This window comes from Pseudoliparis swirei, chromosome 5 (genome assembly GCF_029220125.1).
Source record: "Pseudoliparis swirei isolate HS2019 ecotype Mariana Trench chromosome 5, NWPU_hadal_v1, whole genome shotgun sequence".
Classification (NCBI taxonomy): Eukaryota; Metazoa; Chordata; class Actinopteri; order Perciformes; family Liparidae; genus Pseudoliparis; species Pseudoliparis swirei.
In genome coordinates, this window is record NC_079392.1 from 11,347,042 (window position 1) to 11,365,962 (window position 18,921).

General features: G+C 41.9%; 2 protein-coding genes and 1 pseudogene across 2 annotated transcripts; 1 reads left to right on the top strand and 2 right to left on the bottom strand.

Annotated features, from left to right (window-relative positions):
• Positions 1 to 3,559: 3,559 nt before the first annotated feature.
• LOC130194182 (abnormal spindle-like microcephaly-associated protein homolog) lies at positions 3,560 to 7,145 on the bottom strand (annotated as a pseudogene).
• Positions 7,146 to 7,151: 6 nt separating this feature from the next.
• LOC130194334 (abnormal spindle-like microcephaly-associated protein homolog) lies at positions 7,152 to 7,628 on the bottom strand. Its single transcript, XM_056415302.1, has one exon. The coding sequence runs from the start codon at positions 7,626 to 7,628 to the stop codon at positions 7,158 to 7,160; it is 471 nt and encodes a 156-aa protein (XP_056271277.1). The 3' UTR covers positions 7,152 to 7,157.
• Positions 7,550 to 18,648, top strand: LOC130194333 (complement factor H-like). The gene is made up of 7 exons (XM_056415301.1): positions 7,550 to 7,817; positions 8,037 to 8,127; positions 8,236 to 8,418; positions 9,426 to 9,593; positions 16,537 to 16,722; positions 17,167 to 17,349; positions 17,745 to 18,648. The coding sequence occupies exons 1-7, from the start codon at positions 7,644 to 7,646 to the stop codon at positions 17,900 to 17,902; spliced, it is 1,143 nt and encodes a 380-aa protein (XP_056271276.1). The 5' UTR covers positions 7,550 to 7,643; the 3' UTR covers positions 17,903 to 18,648.
• Positions 18,649 to 18,921: the final 273 nt, after the last annotated feature.

Here is an 18,921-nt window from a genome sequence, read left to right on the forward strand (position 1 = left end):
TTTCTGCCTCTCTTTGTATGATGAGGGTGTGCCCCATCTGTTTGAGCTTAAAACCCTTCCTTCCGGGTAGAAAGTTGGCTTCCGTCTTCTTTTTTCAGCGGTTATTTTTGCCTTCCGGTGTTGAACTGAAAAAAACTGAACCGAACTAGAAAGAATAATATTGATTTTGTGTATGGATTGAGTGGAAAGGAAAATACGGACCGGGTTTTGAGGATTGTCTGCAAAGCTCACCATGTGTTTTGTTCTAATGTGGTGTTTAATTGTTTGGCGGGCTATACTAAATGTTTTGCATTTGGGAATTTATCTTGGAGAGATCAAGATATGAGTAGTGTGTTGGTGTTTATTGTACTCTATACTTAAGCCCTGTGTGCAGTTGACTAACATCAAAAATATTGACTCACAAACCTGACGAAAATATTGTTATAGGGGCAGACCTAACTGGCACCCTAAGCAACCAGTCTTACCGTGACAAGGTAACAGGCTAGAAAAAACATCTCCACTCTGACAGTGACGATAACTGTGTCTTTATTAATATGAGTACAGTGATCAAAAGTCTCTCCAGCTGTTAAAGCCGACTGGCAGCTGATCCAGCTGTGATCAGGAGAGAGGAAACGAGGAAATATGCTTTCAGAAAAAATGAGACGTCCTTTCCTCTGGAGCGTCACGTGAAGCAACGTCTGTTTGTGATGATGGCGGCTGCTGCTCACATCTGGATCAGCTGTTTGTCTGCTTTAACAGCTGGAGAGACTCATGACAGAGTTTGTGTCTGTAAACATGATCAGTGTACTCATACTAATCAAGACACAGTTATCATCACTGCCTCATCAGAGATGCTTTCTCTCTGTCGTAGATTTCTAGCGACTTTAATTGTACCCATGAATAAAGTTATTGAGAGAATTAAAAGATCAAGAAAAGACTCATCTTTATATATATGAAGAAAGTTGTCTGTGGTCCTTTGGTTGTTGAACATCTCTTTTAACCAGATGATGAATCACAAAACAAATCAAATATATAACTTGAGTTTAATCTGTGATCCGTCTTCGCTCGGTGTGGACCTCCAGTGATCAATCAGCTGCAGCGTCCAATCAAATGTCGTTGAGACATAAATCTGACTTTTTGCCGGTTCATCTGTTGTCTCCTGCAGAACGCTGCACTGTGGATAGAGAGGCCTTGAGCTCTCATCATATTTCCTTCAGATTGAACTTCGACAATAAGGTGTAATAATAATAATAATTTCATAATAATTATAATGATGATAATAATGTAATAATATGATGACGATGACATCAAGTACCTGCGTACCGGTCATCGCAGAGCTGTGTTGATGGTGCGAGGCACCTGTTGACTTGCCAGTAAAGGATTTAGTTCACATGCAGTAACGGCCCTGAGATGGCTGAACAGTAGTGAGACGACTTATGAGTTATGAGTTATAAACTGATCTTCTGTGTCTACTTCTGTGCTGTCAACTGACACTTTTTATAAAACATATATGTTCACTCATATAAGAGAAACTATTGACATATTGCCTTAAGCATTTAGTTAAATAGTGCAGATACTGCTACGTATCAGTCTCTTTTTAAAGATTTATTGAAATTTTTGTATTTCTAATACATTCTTAATACAACTTTGAAATCATTAGGGATGAGGTATTCAGTATAGCAGACACTAAACACATATAACAGTGCTGGAAGTAGTACTGTTATATGTAAGGTACTTCTACTTTACTTTAGTACTTACATGTTATGCCACACTTTACTCCGCTTCTGTTTGGTGACAGCTAGTTACTTTACAGATGAAGATTTAATATTTGAAACATATAACCTTATACAATATGCCAAATTGTTAAAGATCATGGTTCCTGGTCTCTTTTTTTCTTCCTTCTTTCTTTCTGTCATTCTTTCTTGTGGCCCCTTTAAAAGAAAGTCTGTGATCCATTTCTAGGTTCAGAGAAATTTACATTCTCAACTTTTCAGATGGTTACATTTAAATAGCCGTTTCAGGCTTGAAGGTGCAGTGTGTCTGATCTGCCTGTAACTCTTCATTATTAACAGAATGTGAAATGTAACAGTTTTGACATCGTGCAAAGGACGTCTATGGATCGTGTTACTACGACGATGAGCATGCTCACCAGCTAGCCCAGGCTGGTCCTTTATAGTAAAACCAGTTGCACCTAGAGAGGCGTTAGTGAGCCACAGTACAGCCGTGAGGACGAGGAAGTAGAGCTGGGACGATGGTCTGTGAACGTTTAGATAGTTTGAAATATTAAAATATTCATTGTTTCCTTCTGAGAGGGATAATAATGACCAAATATTAGTGTCACATTAAACTCAACCTTGGCTAACATACAAGCCGACATCACACATGAAGATTATAAGAGAGCGGTGTTATTTTACCGGCTATCAAAATTTCCGTATGCATATATTCTTGAGCTGCTATTAGTTCTGGCTTGACTTCTACATTTAGATTGTATGGCCCCAGCAGTAGACTCATATTTGTTTGGCTAGGTACTACACATTGCAGCTCTTGGAGAGGTACAAAGATGTTTACCAATTGCATCGCTCTTTTTATCAGTTCCTCTTCTGTTCATCAGTTCACGGCCCTTCCGATTCAGCCCGTGACCCTGTATTGGGGTCCGACCAATGTATTTAAAATGAACTCCACCTCAGTCAACTACAACAGTTAAACAATGGCAACACAACAATAATCTGATCCTGTTATATGTAATATTATATCTGGTATGAAGATCTTTACTATTTTTTTGCATTGCTGTATTGATACGGTTTCATCAGCAAATGATCAGAGTACCTCTCCCAACACTGGTCTGTATGTGTGTACTATACTTTAGTCATTCCTGCCATCAACAATAATTAGTTTATTATCTCCGATACAGGGAAATTTCACAAGGAAAATATTGCATTTAAATTCAGCCCATATTAATGGACTTGAGTTCAGGAAAGATCCAGTGGTAAAAGGATTGTATGGGTGTTTTGATGGTGCAATGATCTTGCCCTCTTGCCAGTAAAAGCTTTAGTTAACGAGAAGTCACATGGGCTGGCTGGACAAATGTGGAAATGATTAACCAGAGGACACAGGGAGACAAATACTGCAACAGTTTTGCATCGGTCATCTGTCCCCAATTCATTGCCAACATCTGAAGATTTTTTAATAAAACTAATGGAGAACTTTTTTTGAATTCACTTCTTGTGTCTCAAAGCATTGTTAAGTTTACTTACTTAGATGTCGGGTATATAATATGGCTGGGCTTGAAAAAATTATAGAAACCAAGTGTTTTGTTGACCAAACCAGACGTTTGTTTGCTAGTCTAGAGCTAAAGTTTAATCATTTCTGTGGCGGCAGCTTCTAAGTGAGCATATCACATGCCACCGTAATGCCCCGCTAAGAGTATTGACGTGTACGATCACGTTGTTTTAGATGGATGTCAGCAGACCTTGGAGCCTACCGATCCCACCTGATTTTGGGGAAAGGTACACTGTCTGTCTGTTTGTCTGTACACCCACACACACGCACACCTTGCGCAAAGGAAAACAATGTAAATAGATACATGAAACTAGCGGCATGTTTTAAGAAACAAATCCATTTTATTATAAACATGAAAAACATGGAAATGTAAAAGAGAACTATACAAAATGGTTTTTTTAAGTAAAAAAGAGGATGAAGATGAAGATTTAAAAGCTGATCAATTTACAACACAATGGAAAGTGTGCGTGCCACCATCTCAATGGCCCGGAGAGGCTCCACGATATCTTTGAGCTTGTCTTTTCTGAGGACCCAATCCGGTGCAAATCTGAAAAACAGAAGAGCGGGCGTCAATTACCGCCACAAACACATCCGAGCCGTGGATCTCAGACTAAGACAGTAATCATGCTACGTATACATACTTTGGCACAGGGCGTGATTTACGAGGCGTTGCTTGGACCAAGAAGCTTCCATTCGTTGATGCGTTCATCTTCTGTTTCATAACAGTCCTTTCGGCGTCCATCTTGTGTTTGCGAGCTGTGAGACGGTAAATACTGCGGATCCGATCCAAAACCATGGGTCGCTTCATAACCTCCTACAGAAAATGTCAACAAAATAATTGCATTACATTTTCAAAAGCTCCAATAGCCATCCTTTCCTGTTGAATTATACATGAAAATTGTTTTAACCTATTCGGATTCTATCCAGTAATTCAAAAGTTGCTATCGTCCCTACGAACCCGAGCACAGTGCTTGTCTTGCAGGAGCAGAGCGAGAAGGAAGCAGGCCTTGGTGAAGATGCCGCCGCCCTGTTCCGCTACTCTATCGCCGGCCTTCTCTCTGTATTTCTGCAGCAGGTCCAGCATCGTCTACACGGAGCTTTCCACCGAATACACCGCCTCGATGGTCTTGTGGTACTGAGGGGACATTTTGAGTGAGTGGAGCAGAGGGACCGAAAGAGAGCAAGAAGGGACAGACGTGGCATTAAACCCATTTCACCACTTGATGAGACAAAGGAAAACAAGTCTGCTAAGGCAAGAGAAAGAGTCTGGTGTCGCAGGATGTAAATAAATGCCCTCAAGATGAAAAATTAGAATGACATTCCAATCAACCTCGACTGTACATGTTGTTTAGTGCTAATTAGCACATGCTAGCATGTTTAGCCGGTTCGACTCCCTGGCCTCCCCTAAGTCCACATGTCCAAGTGTCCTTGAGCAAGACACTGAACCCTCAGGTGCTTCACGGAAGCCCACTGCCCCTAAATTACTAAGAATGGGTTAAACCAAAAATGTCATGCATGAAAGTCAAATATGGAATATGGCTATATTTGAATAATAATAATAATATTGAATATGTCCAACGTTTCTGCAGCTGAACTGAGGAATGTTTGCCTGTTTTTTCTATAAAGTTAGAATACTCTATTTCCTTTGCATATCTTGAGTTAGTTTTATTTTTTTAAGCCTTAATAACCCTTTAGATCATATCCCTGGTTATACTGAGCACCTATTTAACCATACAATACATGTATGGAAAACAATTACAACTAAATCTGTTAAACAGAGTATGAAGTTTACTTAATAAATATAATGACATTCCTCCTTCAATCAATCTGCAGCTTATAGCGTGTGTGGAGTGATTTAAACACAGACACAAATGGAGGCTGGCCTCATGTCTGAACTTGGTTTTGCAGAAGAGAAACTGAGCCCGATGTAAAGCGTCTGTGGGGAAGTGAGCGATCCGAGAGGATGAGGAAATGCTTTGGCCTTCGTCCTCACTGGTGTTAAACGTGGGATGTTACGCTCGGGTCACAATTAGCTTAGCTTAGCATTAAAGCAGGAGGAAGCAGCTGGCCTGTCTCTGGGCCACTAACAACCCCCACCCCACCAGCTCCCCATGTAACGTGGATACGCAATGCAACAGGAAGTCACGGCGCCCTGCAATATGAATACAAACAGCCCTGCATACAAGCCTACGTGAAACAGCAATATGTTGTTTATTGAGATATAATGTTAAGATAACTGCCTCCTGGCAAATACGTGCACATTGTTGTGTGCTGTACATATAATCATATGGATGAGTGTTGGAATATTATCTTAAAACATATGCTGAAAGTAAATAATTATTTATTTAAATATTTGCTTGAATTTGAATATGCAGTTCTTTGGTCCCTGCACAAAGTGCAGCTTTTAAAGCATAAGGACGCTTTTTAGAAAGTCAACCGATCAGATATCCACATTATGTAGTGTGATAAAAAAAGAAAAGTAAATGGGTCTCTCATGCCGTGACAGGTAAACAGAGCAGGTCTGGGTTGGTACCTTCGAGAGGTTGAGGAGGACCTGGATGGAGTAGGTGATGACCTCCATGCAAGGCGCGCTCCTGTTGCAGGAGCGGATGAGTGTGAAGATGACGATGGTGGCTCCGCTCTCAACCAGCTGCTCACAGCACACTGGAGATAGTCTGGTGGCGGTCTCTGCACACACACACACACACACATGCACACACACACACAGTTAGCACTTGCATAAACTGCACCACTGAAGACACCTGAGATCACAGTCCCATCATCAGAATCAAGCATGAGCCATTTAATACTTCACACACACACACACACACACACACACACAGTTAGCACTTGCATAAACTGCACCACTGAAGACACCTGAGATCACAGTCCCATCATCAGAATCAAGCATGAGCCATTTAATACTTCACACACACACACACACACACACACAAACGTCTGTCCATGACAGCTTTACCAAGTAAAATAATTAATTAATATAATAATGCAGCCCTTTTTTTCTTCTCATTAATTCTGAGTCTGATAATGCCTTGTTGAACCCTCTCCTGGCGCTTGAGAAGGAGGAGCCTGCGGACGGCCTGCTGGATGACGGACGCAGCCCTGTGGCGGCGACCCAACCAACACTTCACCGCTCTCTGGGCGATGAGCACTTTCCTCCTGTCCTCCAGGTACCGTCTCCTCTGCTGCCTCCATCTTACCCATCGCTGCGGGGACAAGGAAGGCAATCGTTGAAAGAAGAGCTTGTGCTGTTCAGCGATTCATGAAAGTCGGCGGACGTGCTTTTCAGGCGCTGCGGGCTCCATGTCCCTGTACCTGTATGGCGATGACGGAATGGATTTGTCTTTTGGCCGACTCCAAAGCCCAGTGGGCTCTCAGAGCCCGTTGCACCTTTATGGCGCTGAGATGGTGGAAGACCGCAGACGTGAAGCGGCGCCTCCTCTCTGCCGCGGCTCTCTCTCGTACCTGGAACCCAGGGGCATGCAAGAGACACAGGCTTTTAGCCAGTTTACTATAAAATCACATTTGAATGTGGTCAGCTTATCTCCAGGCAGGCAGTGGATAACTTTCATGTCAGTATATTTATTTTAATTTCATCCATCTACTCTTTAAAATGACCACGCATTAAAAAAAAACAAAGGCTGTCTGGATGTCGGAACAACATGGAAAATAATTAACTTTATATAAAGACACATTACCTGTTGTCTTGCAATCCAAGCTCGACAGTGTTTCTGAAGTGTGACGGCAGCTTTCCTGATCCGGGTGTATCGGTTCTTGCCTCTGAAGAACACAGGAGCGATAGAATCTCTGGATGATGATGGAGGACAAGCGCATGGCCTGGAATGTGACTTCCTCTCTGTGCTTTCTGAATGCAGACTGGATCACAGTGGCAGCCTGATGCCAGCGGGCAACCTGCCGTCTGACCCGCTGACCTCTGTGAGCGGCCTGGACGATGACCGCCGCGCTGCGCATCGCTCCTCCATCGCCTTCCTGTCGGCTCGGCCTCTCCAGTTAGCCTGTATGACAAGCGCCGCGTTCCTGAGAGCATCGTAATCCTTCTTCGTCTCGAGGGCCAGAACGGCGGCTCTGTACTTCCGCTGAATCACAGCTGCAGCTTTTCTCACGGCGAGGTAGTGCCGTCGGGCCGCGTGCATCCTGAAAGCTGCCTGGATCACCGTTGACGACTTGTGCCGCCTTTTCAGCGACTCCCGAGCCGCTTGTCCACGATAAGCCGCCTGTATGGTCGTGGCGGCGCGTCTCATCCTCGCAAACATTTGCCTTTCCGCGTCTCCCAACACAGAGGCCCTGAACCGGCGCTGGATTATGATGGCGGCGCATCTCATTTTTGCCATCTGCTTCCTGACAGCATGCCCTCTGAAGGCACTCTGGAGGACGATGGCCGAGTGGCGCTGCAGCATCAACGCCCGAAAGCGGCGGCGCTGTGTGTGACCTCTGCTCTGGGCCTGAATGAGCACAGTGCTTCTCTTGATCTTTCCGTAGTGATGGAGACACCTCTGCATTTGGGATCAAGTGTTTATAAGGTACTGTATACATGTAGAGATGTACTAACATCTAAGGCCTTGGATATAATGTATTGGTCACTTCCTCCTTTTTTCAGTCTCGTTGAGCCTGAGATTGAAGTTGGAGGCTGGAGCAGACTTGCATAATTCATTGAGCAATCTATTTTTGCCTGCAGAATCCACAGCTCTCTCTCTGTGTATGATTGTTTGTCATTCTCCTGTTTCTACTTCTGTTTGGAGGTTCAAGGATACGAAGATAAAATGCGCTTAATTACACAAAGCTGGGTCCTGTTTTTGTGGATGTATCACCTGGCGCTTGTGAAAAGTCAAGGTAAGACCAAGTAGTTAAAGTCATTTATACGATTAAATTAGTGGGTTGATATTTTGGGAGGGGGAAATTATAAATTGTATTTGATTTCTGATTTTTGCTGTCCCACAGTCTGTAGACGTGAACAGTTTTTGAGTAGCGAATGGTTTGATTCCAATTTTGACATAACTGGTCTGCAGACCACCGACCCTAATAAAAAACATGTGAGAGTGGCCTGCAAGGTTGGCTACAGTGGCTTTTTCAAACTGATATGCGAGCAAGGACAATGGGATACAAGAGGCAAACGATGTGAACATGAGTTACAATTTGTTTTGTTTAGATATAAATAAACTTCCATTAAGAATCAATAGGCTCCGATACATATTCAACATGTAATGCTTTATATGGTCTGTCAAATGAGTGCTCGATGACAAAAATAAAATAACATTCTGCGTGTTATTGAATGGAGGTCGACTTGTATCTTCACTGTAATTTGACCCATATAAATATATTTACCCATACTCTTTCATTCCTATGTTTGAAGCAAGATCATGTGGCTATCCCGGTGATGCCCCGTTTGCAGATTTTCATCTGGAACATGGAGATGATTTTGTCTTTGGGTCAAAAGTTGTTTTCACCTGCCATGAAGGGTATGAAAATATTTATAACCACAAATGTATGCTGTTGATTCATATGTTTTCTTATGTTATGCAGAGTATTCTGTATCAATCCAGTATACCTTATATAGCTAGAGGTGCAATTTGAGATGCATTTCCATTATCCATATTCTGCAAAATACTCGTTTCATGTATCAAATGGTCAGTCGCAAAAACTCCCGGCATTGCACGTCTGAAGGCTGGGATGGTTCCAGTCTGTGAAGGTACAACTGTAATAAAGGATCATATTTGTTCAGTACCTAACATACAAGGAGAAATGTCACTGTGTATCCGAAAATATTGGAAAAACTATATTGCCTACCTGCTTGTAGGCAGACACAGTTAAGTGTTTTGATCATGCAATGTATTATTTGTTGTGTTTTCCTACCAGCACAACAGTGCCCAGAGATTCATGTGGATAAAAATGTCCAGGTGATTGGGGACCCAGATGAATCCACCTATGGCAATGTAGTTCGATTCACCTGCAAGTCCAGTGATGAAATCCTGGACGGGTCAACAGAAATACACTAAAATGACTGCATACCTAACGCGAACTCTGTGGGACATAGACCCCAGGAAGCTGATTTACGAACAATCTAAATAAACAATAATAAGCCCATGTCCACTGAGTGTTTCATTTGATCGTTTCTGTTTTATTCTCTCCAGACACCACTTGTGAAGTTTCCATGATGCAGCCTAATCTCAGTGTTACTGGACTACCGCCAGGACATAAGTTGCAGTTTCACTGCGACGATGGATTTACAATCGACGGGTCTACAGAAATTGAATGTTTACATACTGGAGAGTGGAATGCAGCCTTTCCAACGTGTGCTGGTACGTTCACTTAAATTAATCCTATTCACCCTGATGTTTTCATTTGAATATTCATCCATCTTTCTTGAGAGACACACAGGGCATAGATGAAGACTTGTGAGAGACGTCCAAGGTCGCATTAAGTCCACACATCAAGCGTCAGGTCAATGCTGAAGCTGAAACTTAAAGGCATTGTATCGCCTAAACGACATGACATCACCAATAAGTTGCTTCAGAGACGTTTTGAAGCTCAAAGTGGGAGGCTCCGGCTGTCGCCATCTTACCAGGGAAGACGCAGCCTAACTCTATAAATAGGCAACGAGGCGCATCATCGGTGGAGCCAGCAGCTAATGACCTGAGAGAGCACCGACCTGTCACTCAAAGGCCACGCCCCAATTATGCCTAACTTTAAGCTTTAATTATTTAAAAGATTGAGTTTTATTCTTTAAAGCACTTGTCCTTACATTAATGGGGACTGTGACAAGTGTGTAACCATCACTAGTAGGTTCCCCCCTCCTAAGCACCAACAAGGAATAAGCATCTTCTTCTTCTTCAAATTTGAATGGCGGATCGCAACCAACTTGCCTAGGTGCATACCGCCACCTACTGTACCGGAGTGTGCAGATTCATGTATAACTGTATTAACTACTCAAAAATAAAAAAATAAAACAAAATAAACCAATAAAACAAAACAAAATACTAATTAACTGCCCAACTACTGACCCCGCCAACAGACCTACTCGCCACTAAATCCTGCGGCCTAGCCCCGTATCTTTGGCAAATCGCAGCAAAGCCCTGTAGCACTCATGCCCATCCTGGTCCGCTGCCAGCACTCCCTCCAAACTCCACCTCCGTCCCCGCTGACACATTTTTTCCTTCAACTGTTTTCTTTCAGAGCTGTATTTCACACACTTCATGATCACATGCTCCACATCCTCAGTCGCGTTACAAAGTTACATTTAGCTGTTCCACTTTTGCCATTAAGAACAGAGTTGCATTCAGCCCTGTGTGCCCGAATCTTAACCTTGATATGATGACCTCCTCTCTCCGACTCTTCCCTTTGAATAACTTTACATTTATGGATTTTTGTATATTGTGATAGTGCCTTCCTTTGTAGTTGTTGTCCCACTTCCTCTGCCATAATTCCCTCACTGCCTCTCTAATAACTGCTTTTGCTTCCCCTTTCCCAAACGGAATACTCAGTATTTCCTCCTTCCTGAATTTAAGCGCTTTCTTAGCGATCCTGTCCATTTCTCATTTCCCTCAACACCCATGTGAGCAGGAACCCAGCAAAAATACACACTTATCCCCAGCCTTTGGATTCTCAACATTAGCATTGATATCTCAATCACTAAATCCTCCCGAACAGAGTGTTTGGACCTAATGCTGTTCAACGCTGCAGCAGAGTCTGAACAGATGACTACTCTCAGGCCTGACCTCTTCCACCCATTGCAGCCCCAAGATTATCGCAACAATTTCAGCCGTGAAGACAGACTGCCTGTCATCAATTCTTTTCCATATTACCCAATTAAATTCCGTTATGAACACCCCTGCACCCACGTGACCATTCCCATTATCTTTTGACCCATCGGTGTATATCTGCAGGTAATTATAAAAAGTGTTGTTGATGTATTCTTGTGTCTGCTGTCCAATGTCACAGTTTTTCCCCACCCATTTTTCCCTCCGCTCTACAAGTGTTAAGTCCACATTGTTGGCTGGAAAAATCCATGAACATTTCCCCACGTCACATTGGGACCATACTCATACCTATTTAATCCGACCTCATTGGCTAGTGCACCGATACTCCACCCAAACCCTTTCCCTTTATTTTGAGTGTATTCCCAACATTCATCCAGCACTTTGGTTGCAGGCAGTTCCTCTCCCGATCCCTTCAGCTTCACCCAATATGCCAGAGCTAGCTTTGCCCGTCTTAAACTTAGAGGCAGTTCGTCCACTTCCACCAGTAGTGCGATGTTTGGTGTCGACTTAATTGCACCCGTGCTTAGTCTTAACGCTCTGGACTGAATTCTATCTAATATTTCAAGTGTGCTCTTAGCAGCTGCTCCATACACGATACACCCATAGTCTATACTCGATCGAATAATGGCCCTATATATATCCAGAAGTGACTGTTTGTCTGCACCCCACTCATGTCCAACCACTGCTCTCATAACGTTTATCACCTTTTTGCATTTAGTTTCAACATGTTTAATATGTGTTTTCCACAAACATTTCCCATCAAACCACAACCCTAAGTATTTAAACTCAGCTACCCTCTCCATACATTGTCCATATAATTTAAAATTCATACTTATATTTCTCTTTCTAGTGAATAGCATGTAGCAAGACTTATCCACTGACATCTTAAACCCCCAGTCATATGACCACTTTTCCACCTTATCTATAGCTTTTTGAACGCTACTGCTCACATGCCCAATATTCTTTCCCCTTTTCCATATCGCCCCATCATCCACATAAAGCAGGGAGCCAACATCTCTTCCAATATCCATGAAGATGTCATTAATCATAATATTAAATAGAATAGGGCTAATGACACTACCTTGCGGGATCCCATTTACAATACTAAATTCCTCTGACACCGCATCTCCAACTTTTACTTGAAAAGACCTGCTAGACAAAAAATCCAATACCCAGTTATACATCCTCCCACCAATACCCAATGTATTCATTTTAATCAAAAGGCCCTCTCTCCACATGGAGTCATATGCTTTCTCTATATCGAAATAAACTATTGCCATAACCTCCTTCATACTTATTGCTTTCTCTGCCTCATTGCTAACTTTTATTAAAGCGTCAGTTGTTGACCTACCTTTACGGAACCCATTCTGAGATATATTAAGCAAGCCCCTTTGCTCTAAGAAGTAAGTTAATCTGCGCGTAATTATCTTTTCCATCCACTTGCACAAGTGAGATGTCAGCGCTGTTGGTCTGTAATTGCCAGCATTAGCTCGGTCTTTCCCAGGTTTACCAAAAGGTAGAATCAAAGCACTCTTCCAGCTGCTTGGCATTACACCTTCCCTCCAAATCATATTAAATAGTTTAAGGATCATTTCCAAGGCTTCCTCTGGTAACCATCTAAACATAGCGTAGCATAATTGGTCTTGCCCTGGCGCAGTATACCCACTTCCCTCAATTGCAGTTTTCAGCTCCTGTATTGTAAACTCCATATCAAGGGGTGTGCCTTCACTGGCTTTTTTCTTTATATCTTCTGCATGTACTGCCAACATTTCTTCTTTTCTCTGTCTGTGCATCTCATGTAAATGACTTCCGCTGTGAACACTTGTAAACTTCTTCCCCAATAACGCGGCTTTCTCCTTATTTGTAATTGCCCAATATTCTCCATCCATCAAAACTGGGATTATAACTGATTTTCTTTTCCCACTCATTTTATTGATAATCGCCCAAACATCTCGCACCTGTACTTCTCTTCCAATAGATGAGCAGAATTGCCTCCAAGCATTCCTCTTGGCTGACTTAATTACTTTCCGAACTATCGCTCTCTTTCTTTGATAATCAATCAAATTGTCTTGATTCAGGAGGCTTCTTACTTTCCTCAAGGCACAGTTTCTTTCTTTAATTGCATTTTTACATTCCTCATTCCACCATGGGACCATTTTCTTTTCCCATTCACCTTACTCTTAGGAATGCATATTGATGCAGCACCAATAATCATAGAGGTCACTACTCTCGTGCAGCTGTCCACATCCCCCTCAATAGTTATATCTTCACATGCCTTCCTACAACATTCTTTAAATATTCCCCAATTAGCTTTAGGGAAACACCATCTTTCTGTTGAACTACCCTTCTGAGGAGAAATACTGCAATTTACTGAGCATAAAATTGGGTAATGATCACTCCCTATGTTAGAGTCATTCATTATATTCCATTCACACAAATTACTCATATTTCCTGAGACCAATGTGAGATCTAAGCAAGACACTGAATTACAAGTGACATCTACTCTTGTGCCTCTTCCATCATGAAGACAAATTAATGCTCTTTCCTCTATAACTTCTTCCACTACCCCTCCGTTGAAATCCGTGCACTCACTTCCCCATAATGTATTATGAGCATTAAAATCCCCACACCAGATTTCTCTTCTCCCAATATTTCCTGATATCTCATGAAACATTTCCAACGACAGCTTTTTACAAGGATTATAAAAGTTCAATACCTTGATATCTCCTCGGGGACTGCATACTTCTATCTTAACACATTCATACTGCTCTGGAACATTAATCTTCCTATATGTTAAGGCATCCTTAATAAATGCCACACACCCCCCACCCTGTTTTCCAGATCTATCACATCTAACAGAGCTGTATCCTGAAATGACAAAGTCAAATTGTGGTTTTAGCCACGTTTCTTGAATGCAAATAACATCTGGCATATCTTTCAGATCAGCCACCAACTTTTTGAACTCTTGCCCATTTGCAATTAGACTTCTGGCATTCTATTGTAAGATATGCAACACCATAAGGAGCTCAATCAATCTGAACATCATAGTTGGGAGGATTTAACATCTTATGAACCAAGTCTACCGTAGCTTCTTTAATCCCCAGAATCTCTATGGCTGCCTCTACAATTGTTTTAATCCGGTCACTTTTTTTCTTTTGTTGCATTGCCAAATTCATAGTTTTTCAGATGAAGGCCACAAAACTCATTTTATCAACAATTAGCGTGCCCTCATTTATCTCTTTAATGCATGGATTTAACTCTGTTCGACTCTGACTCGGGACAGGGGGAGGGACCACAGGGAGTAGTCTATTCCCAGCTTCATTCATGAGAGCTTCCCTAGGTGTAACTTTATCATTTCCCTTCACCTTCTTAACTGCTTCCGCATAAGACACTTGATTGAGTATTTTATATTTCTGCACTTCCTTTACTTGCATTTGAACTGGGCACCCTCCGAAAGCAGCGCTGTGTTCACCTCCACAGTTACAGCATTTATTTTTTTCATTTTGGCCAGATTTCCCGTACTCATGCTCGCCTCCACATCTTGCACATCTCTGCTTCCCCTTACATTGCCCTGCCGTATGTCCCATTCTTTGACACTTGAAACATCTTAAGGGAGCTGGGATAAACTCTTACCTCATATATCCTCTTCTGATTTTCTTGGCTAGGACCTTTTCAAACTCTAGTAGCACTGCTAGGCTATCAGTTTTCTTTCCATTTCGACAAATTTGCAGTCGAGACGCTTTCACTATCTTTCCTCCTTTCACTTCCTGGATTATCTCATCGATGGCCATTGACAGTGGTACATCCTTTATAACACCTCTCAGTCTAGAAGCGCTCCCTGGAATATGACTGCTGATCCTTTCTCCATTCAATGTTTCAGCTCTGAGGATCTTCTCTCTTTGCCTCTGATCTGTTGCGAAGATCAAAAGTCGCCTGTTGCTTAAAAACTTGGCAAACTTAATCTTTCCTATTTCCTTTTCTATTGCTTTGGTCAGTTTTAACGGATGATAGTGAGCCCCTTCATTCTTAAACGCAATCACAACTTTCCATTCCGCTGTATCATCCTCTTTCCTTACACTTGCTCCATTAGCCTTCACTTTTTTACTCTCCTTGCCAAACTCACTTCCGGAGTGGCCAGAACTATCGCTCCAATCTCTCCTCTTTTTGGAAACTTCTTGCCATTGCATATCCTCTCTCTCGCCATCTGTACTGTCACCCATGTTATCTGCATTCACGGTACAGTTGTTGCTCAACCGCAAAATTCTGCTCTTCTCCCAACGCCTGCAAACTCTCCTCGGGATGAGTCTCGTGCCAGCTCTCCATAAAAAAAACACTGCTCGATCTCGCAGCCGTTCACCACTCGGCTCTTCTCCTTACGAGTGCTCCCGGCCAGGAATACGCATCCAGAGGAATGTTCGGTAATAAACTGTATTCCGACCGCAGACTGTGTCTCTGCTCTCCACGCTCCCGATCTACCTTCTGTCCAGCTCCTTTATGGAGACAGAGTCAGACACACAAACACAGATCGTCATCAGCTGGACTGATTCCCAATCTGATTACCAATCAGTCCAGCTGATGACAATCAGACACCATTCCCTGAACCACACCCCCGCTCCACCCACTCTGCAGCCGAGCCTAAACACCCCCCGCTGCCACAGGGACAAATATATGGAGACCAAAAGCATGTTTTGCACCAGGCTATGAATGTCTATTCCTGCTGTAAGAATGGGCATTTTAACATAAGGGGCGATGGCCATGGAGGAGCTTATGGAGCCGGCTTCAAGTGGCCATTTGAGGAACTGTAGTTTTTACAATGGCTTCATTTCTCAGCACCAGTGGTTGCCGCTGGGTGTTTACCAAATCCTAAGAAAATAATTCAATTCAATTCAATTCAGTTTATTTGTATAGCCCAATTTCACAAATTACAAATTTGTCTCGGAGTGCTTTACAATCTGTACACATAGACATCCCTGCCCCAAAACCTCACATCGGACCAGGAAAAACTCCCAAATAACCCTTCAGGGGGAAAAAAAGGGAAGAAACCTGGAGGAGAGCAACAGAGGAGGATCCCTCTCCAGGATGGACAGATGCACCAGGATGGACAGATGCTCTGACACAGGCTCTGACACAGAAAACAATGCCAGTTGCCTTCCGGAAAATCTACAAAGACGCTATAAAGCTCAACAGAGCAGAGGGGCTGACAACGGCCTGTTTCCCTTTAAAGTCATGCGATCCATTGTTTATGTAAAACTATTAATTATTGACTCATTAATGAACAAAACAAACATCTACTTAGATATAAACTAATGATCGCCACCACCGACTTTGACAGTATCTTTGTATAATTTAAATAAGTATTAAAGCATTTGCATACAGATGTAATCTTTCTGAAATTTGTGTTCATGAAATGCAAAAAGTCAGATCTTAAGTCTGATAAGATGCAGCTTTAACCTCCTGATTAAACAGATTCTCTTTTTCAAAACAGGAAAATGCGAAGTTGCAGATGTTGCAAATAGCGTGTACCTCGACAAATATGTACGGGGCGATCAACTCAACAAAGGACAACGGTTGAGTTTTAATTGCCGCCATAATGGAGACACTCTTCAAGGGAAGGCAGTCGTTGAGTGTTCAGCAGGCGGGCAGTGGAGTGATCCCTTCCCAACATGTGGAAGTAAATCAATTATTTTCTTGTCCCCTTGCTACATCACTAGGGAAATGATGGGAAAAGATGATCCAAAACGCATATGTCAGATCTCTCACATAGTGCACTGCAATCTTAGAGTGCTTGATTAGCTCGGTTCACCCTGCCCTGATGGGTATTATCTTTGTGCTGCTGTTTGCTCCAAGTGGGATTCTTAATGTTTAGTGTTTCATAAAAATGACTGGAATTTAAGACATTTTTACCAGGAATTTAACTTAAAATTCAAGGAAGTTTTAATAACACCTCTCTAAAAGGGGTCCAAAACAACATCAAAACCTTTATAACAGTAGCCGTGTATTAAAGTTTATTTGATTTTGCTAGGTCGACGCCAATAAACCGGCAGTGACGGAAAAAGCTTTTTCGGGACTGACTCATTTATTTGTATTCTTGTGTCTTGTTTTTTAAAAATGTTAGGTCCTGCGGGTTGTGGTCGGCCACCACAAGTTGCAAATGGTGACATAACACAAAGTGTTAAATTCAATTACCGCCATGGAGATTGGGTTGAATATGGCTGTCAGAACTACTACGTCATGAATGGTTCTCAATACAAGACGTGTCTCAACGGGGAATGGAATCAACCGACGATGAGGTGTCTGAGTAAGTAACAACTCCCAGATATGTGTCATACTTCCATATGTGAAACTAATATTCTGGTTTAAAGTGTTTGCACGCAGTGGCTTGATTCATATTAACATAATATATCAGTTAAACAGGTCCATTACACAGAGTGTAGCTTTTGTTTAGGTCTTATAGCTTTAATCTAGAAATAATTCTAATTAAATAATATAACATTAGTCTTTCACAGTTGGCTGGCAAGTAATGATTTACATGTTGAGTATTGTAACACTATGTCAACGATTACATTTGGGAAGATGTGCTTATCTTTCAAGCTCCAAATATACTTTTTATCCAACAAGAGCAATAATGATATATGCAGGATGCTGTAGTCATCCCCCATTAATACAATACTGTTTATCTGTTATATTTTGCAGATCCCTGCACTGTGGACAGAAGAGCCATGAGATCACATAACATACACTTTAGATATAATTATGAAGATAAGATTTATTCAAGCCATGATGATCATATCACTTTCGTGTGTGACAGTGGAAAAATATCAGACGGCACCTTTGCAATGCGTCAGATGTGATGATGGTGTGATGAACCTGCCCACATGCCAGTAACGGTTGTTAATTAACTGAATGAAACAACTCTTTACTTTTCCCAAAGTAAAGAGTTAGACCAGCAATGTCCTGATCCAGCGTCTATACTTCAGTGTGGTCGTTTTAATGAAACATATATTTCCACTTTTTTTCTGCCTCTCTTTGTATGATGAGGGTGTGTCCCATCTGTTTGAGCTTAAAACCCTTCCTCCCGGGTAGAAAGTTGGCATCCGTCTTCTTTTTCTTCTCCTGTTATATGTAATATTATACCTGGTATGAAGATCTTTACTATTTTTTATTTTTTTGCATTGCTGTATTGATACAGTTTCATCAGCAAATGATCAGAGTACCTCTCCCAACACTGGTCTGTATGTGTGTACTATACTTTAGAGTCATTCCTGCCATCAACAATAATTAGATTATTATCTCCTATACGGGGAAATTTCACAAGGAAAATATTGCATTTAAATTCAGCCCATATTAATGGACTTGACTTCAGGAAAGATCCAGTGGTAAAAGGATTGTGTGGGTGTTTTGATGGTGCAATGATCTTGCCCTCTTGCCAGTAAAAGCTTTAGTTAACTAGAAGTCACATGGGCTGGCTGGACAAATGAGGAAATGATTAACCAGAGGACACAGGGAGACAAATACTGCAACAGTTTTGCATCGGTCATCTGTCCCCAATTCATTGCCAACATCTGAAGATTTTTTAATAAAACTAATGGAGAACTTTTTTTGAATTCACTTCTTGTGTCTCAAAGCATTGTTAAGTTTACTTAGATGTCAGGTATATAATATGGCTGGGCTTGAAATAATTATAGAAACCAAGTGTTTTGTTGACCAAACCGGACATTTGTTTGCTAGTCTAGAGCCAAAGTTTAATCATTTCTGTGGCGGCAGCTTCTAAGTGAGCATATCACATGCCACCGTAATGCCCCGCTAAGAGTATTGACGTGTACGATCACGTTGTTTTCGATGGATGTCAGCAGACCTTGGAGCCTACCGA

Bases quoted from the DNA above. Each gene is read 5' to 3' on its own strand.
- LOC130194334 (XM_056415302.1), bottom strand. From the start codon at position 7,628: ATGGCAAAAATGAGATGCGCCGCCATCATAATCCAGCGCCGGTTCAGG.
- LOC130194333 (XM_056415301.1), top strand. From the start codon at position 7,644: ATGCCCTCTGAAGGCACTCTGGAGGACGATGGCCGAGTGGCGCTGCAG. The intron at 8,128-8,235 runs GTAAGACCAAGT...GCTGTCCCACAG, and splicing joins GGCGCTTGTGAAAAGTCAAG to TCTGTAGACGTGAACAGTTT. The intron at 17,350-17,744 runs GTAAGTAACAAC...TATATTTTGCAG, and splicing joins ACCGACGATGAGGTGTCTGA to ATCCCTGCACTGTGGACAGA.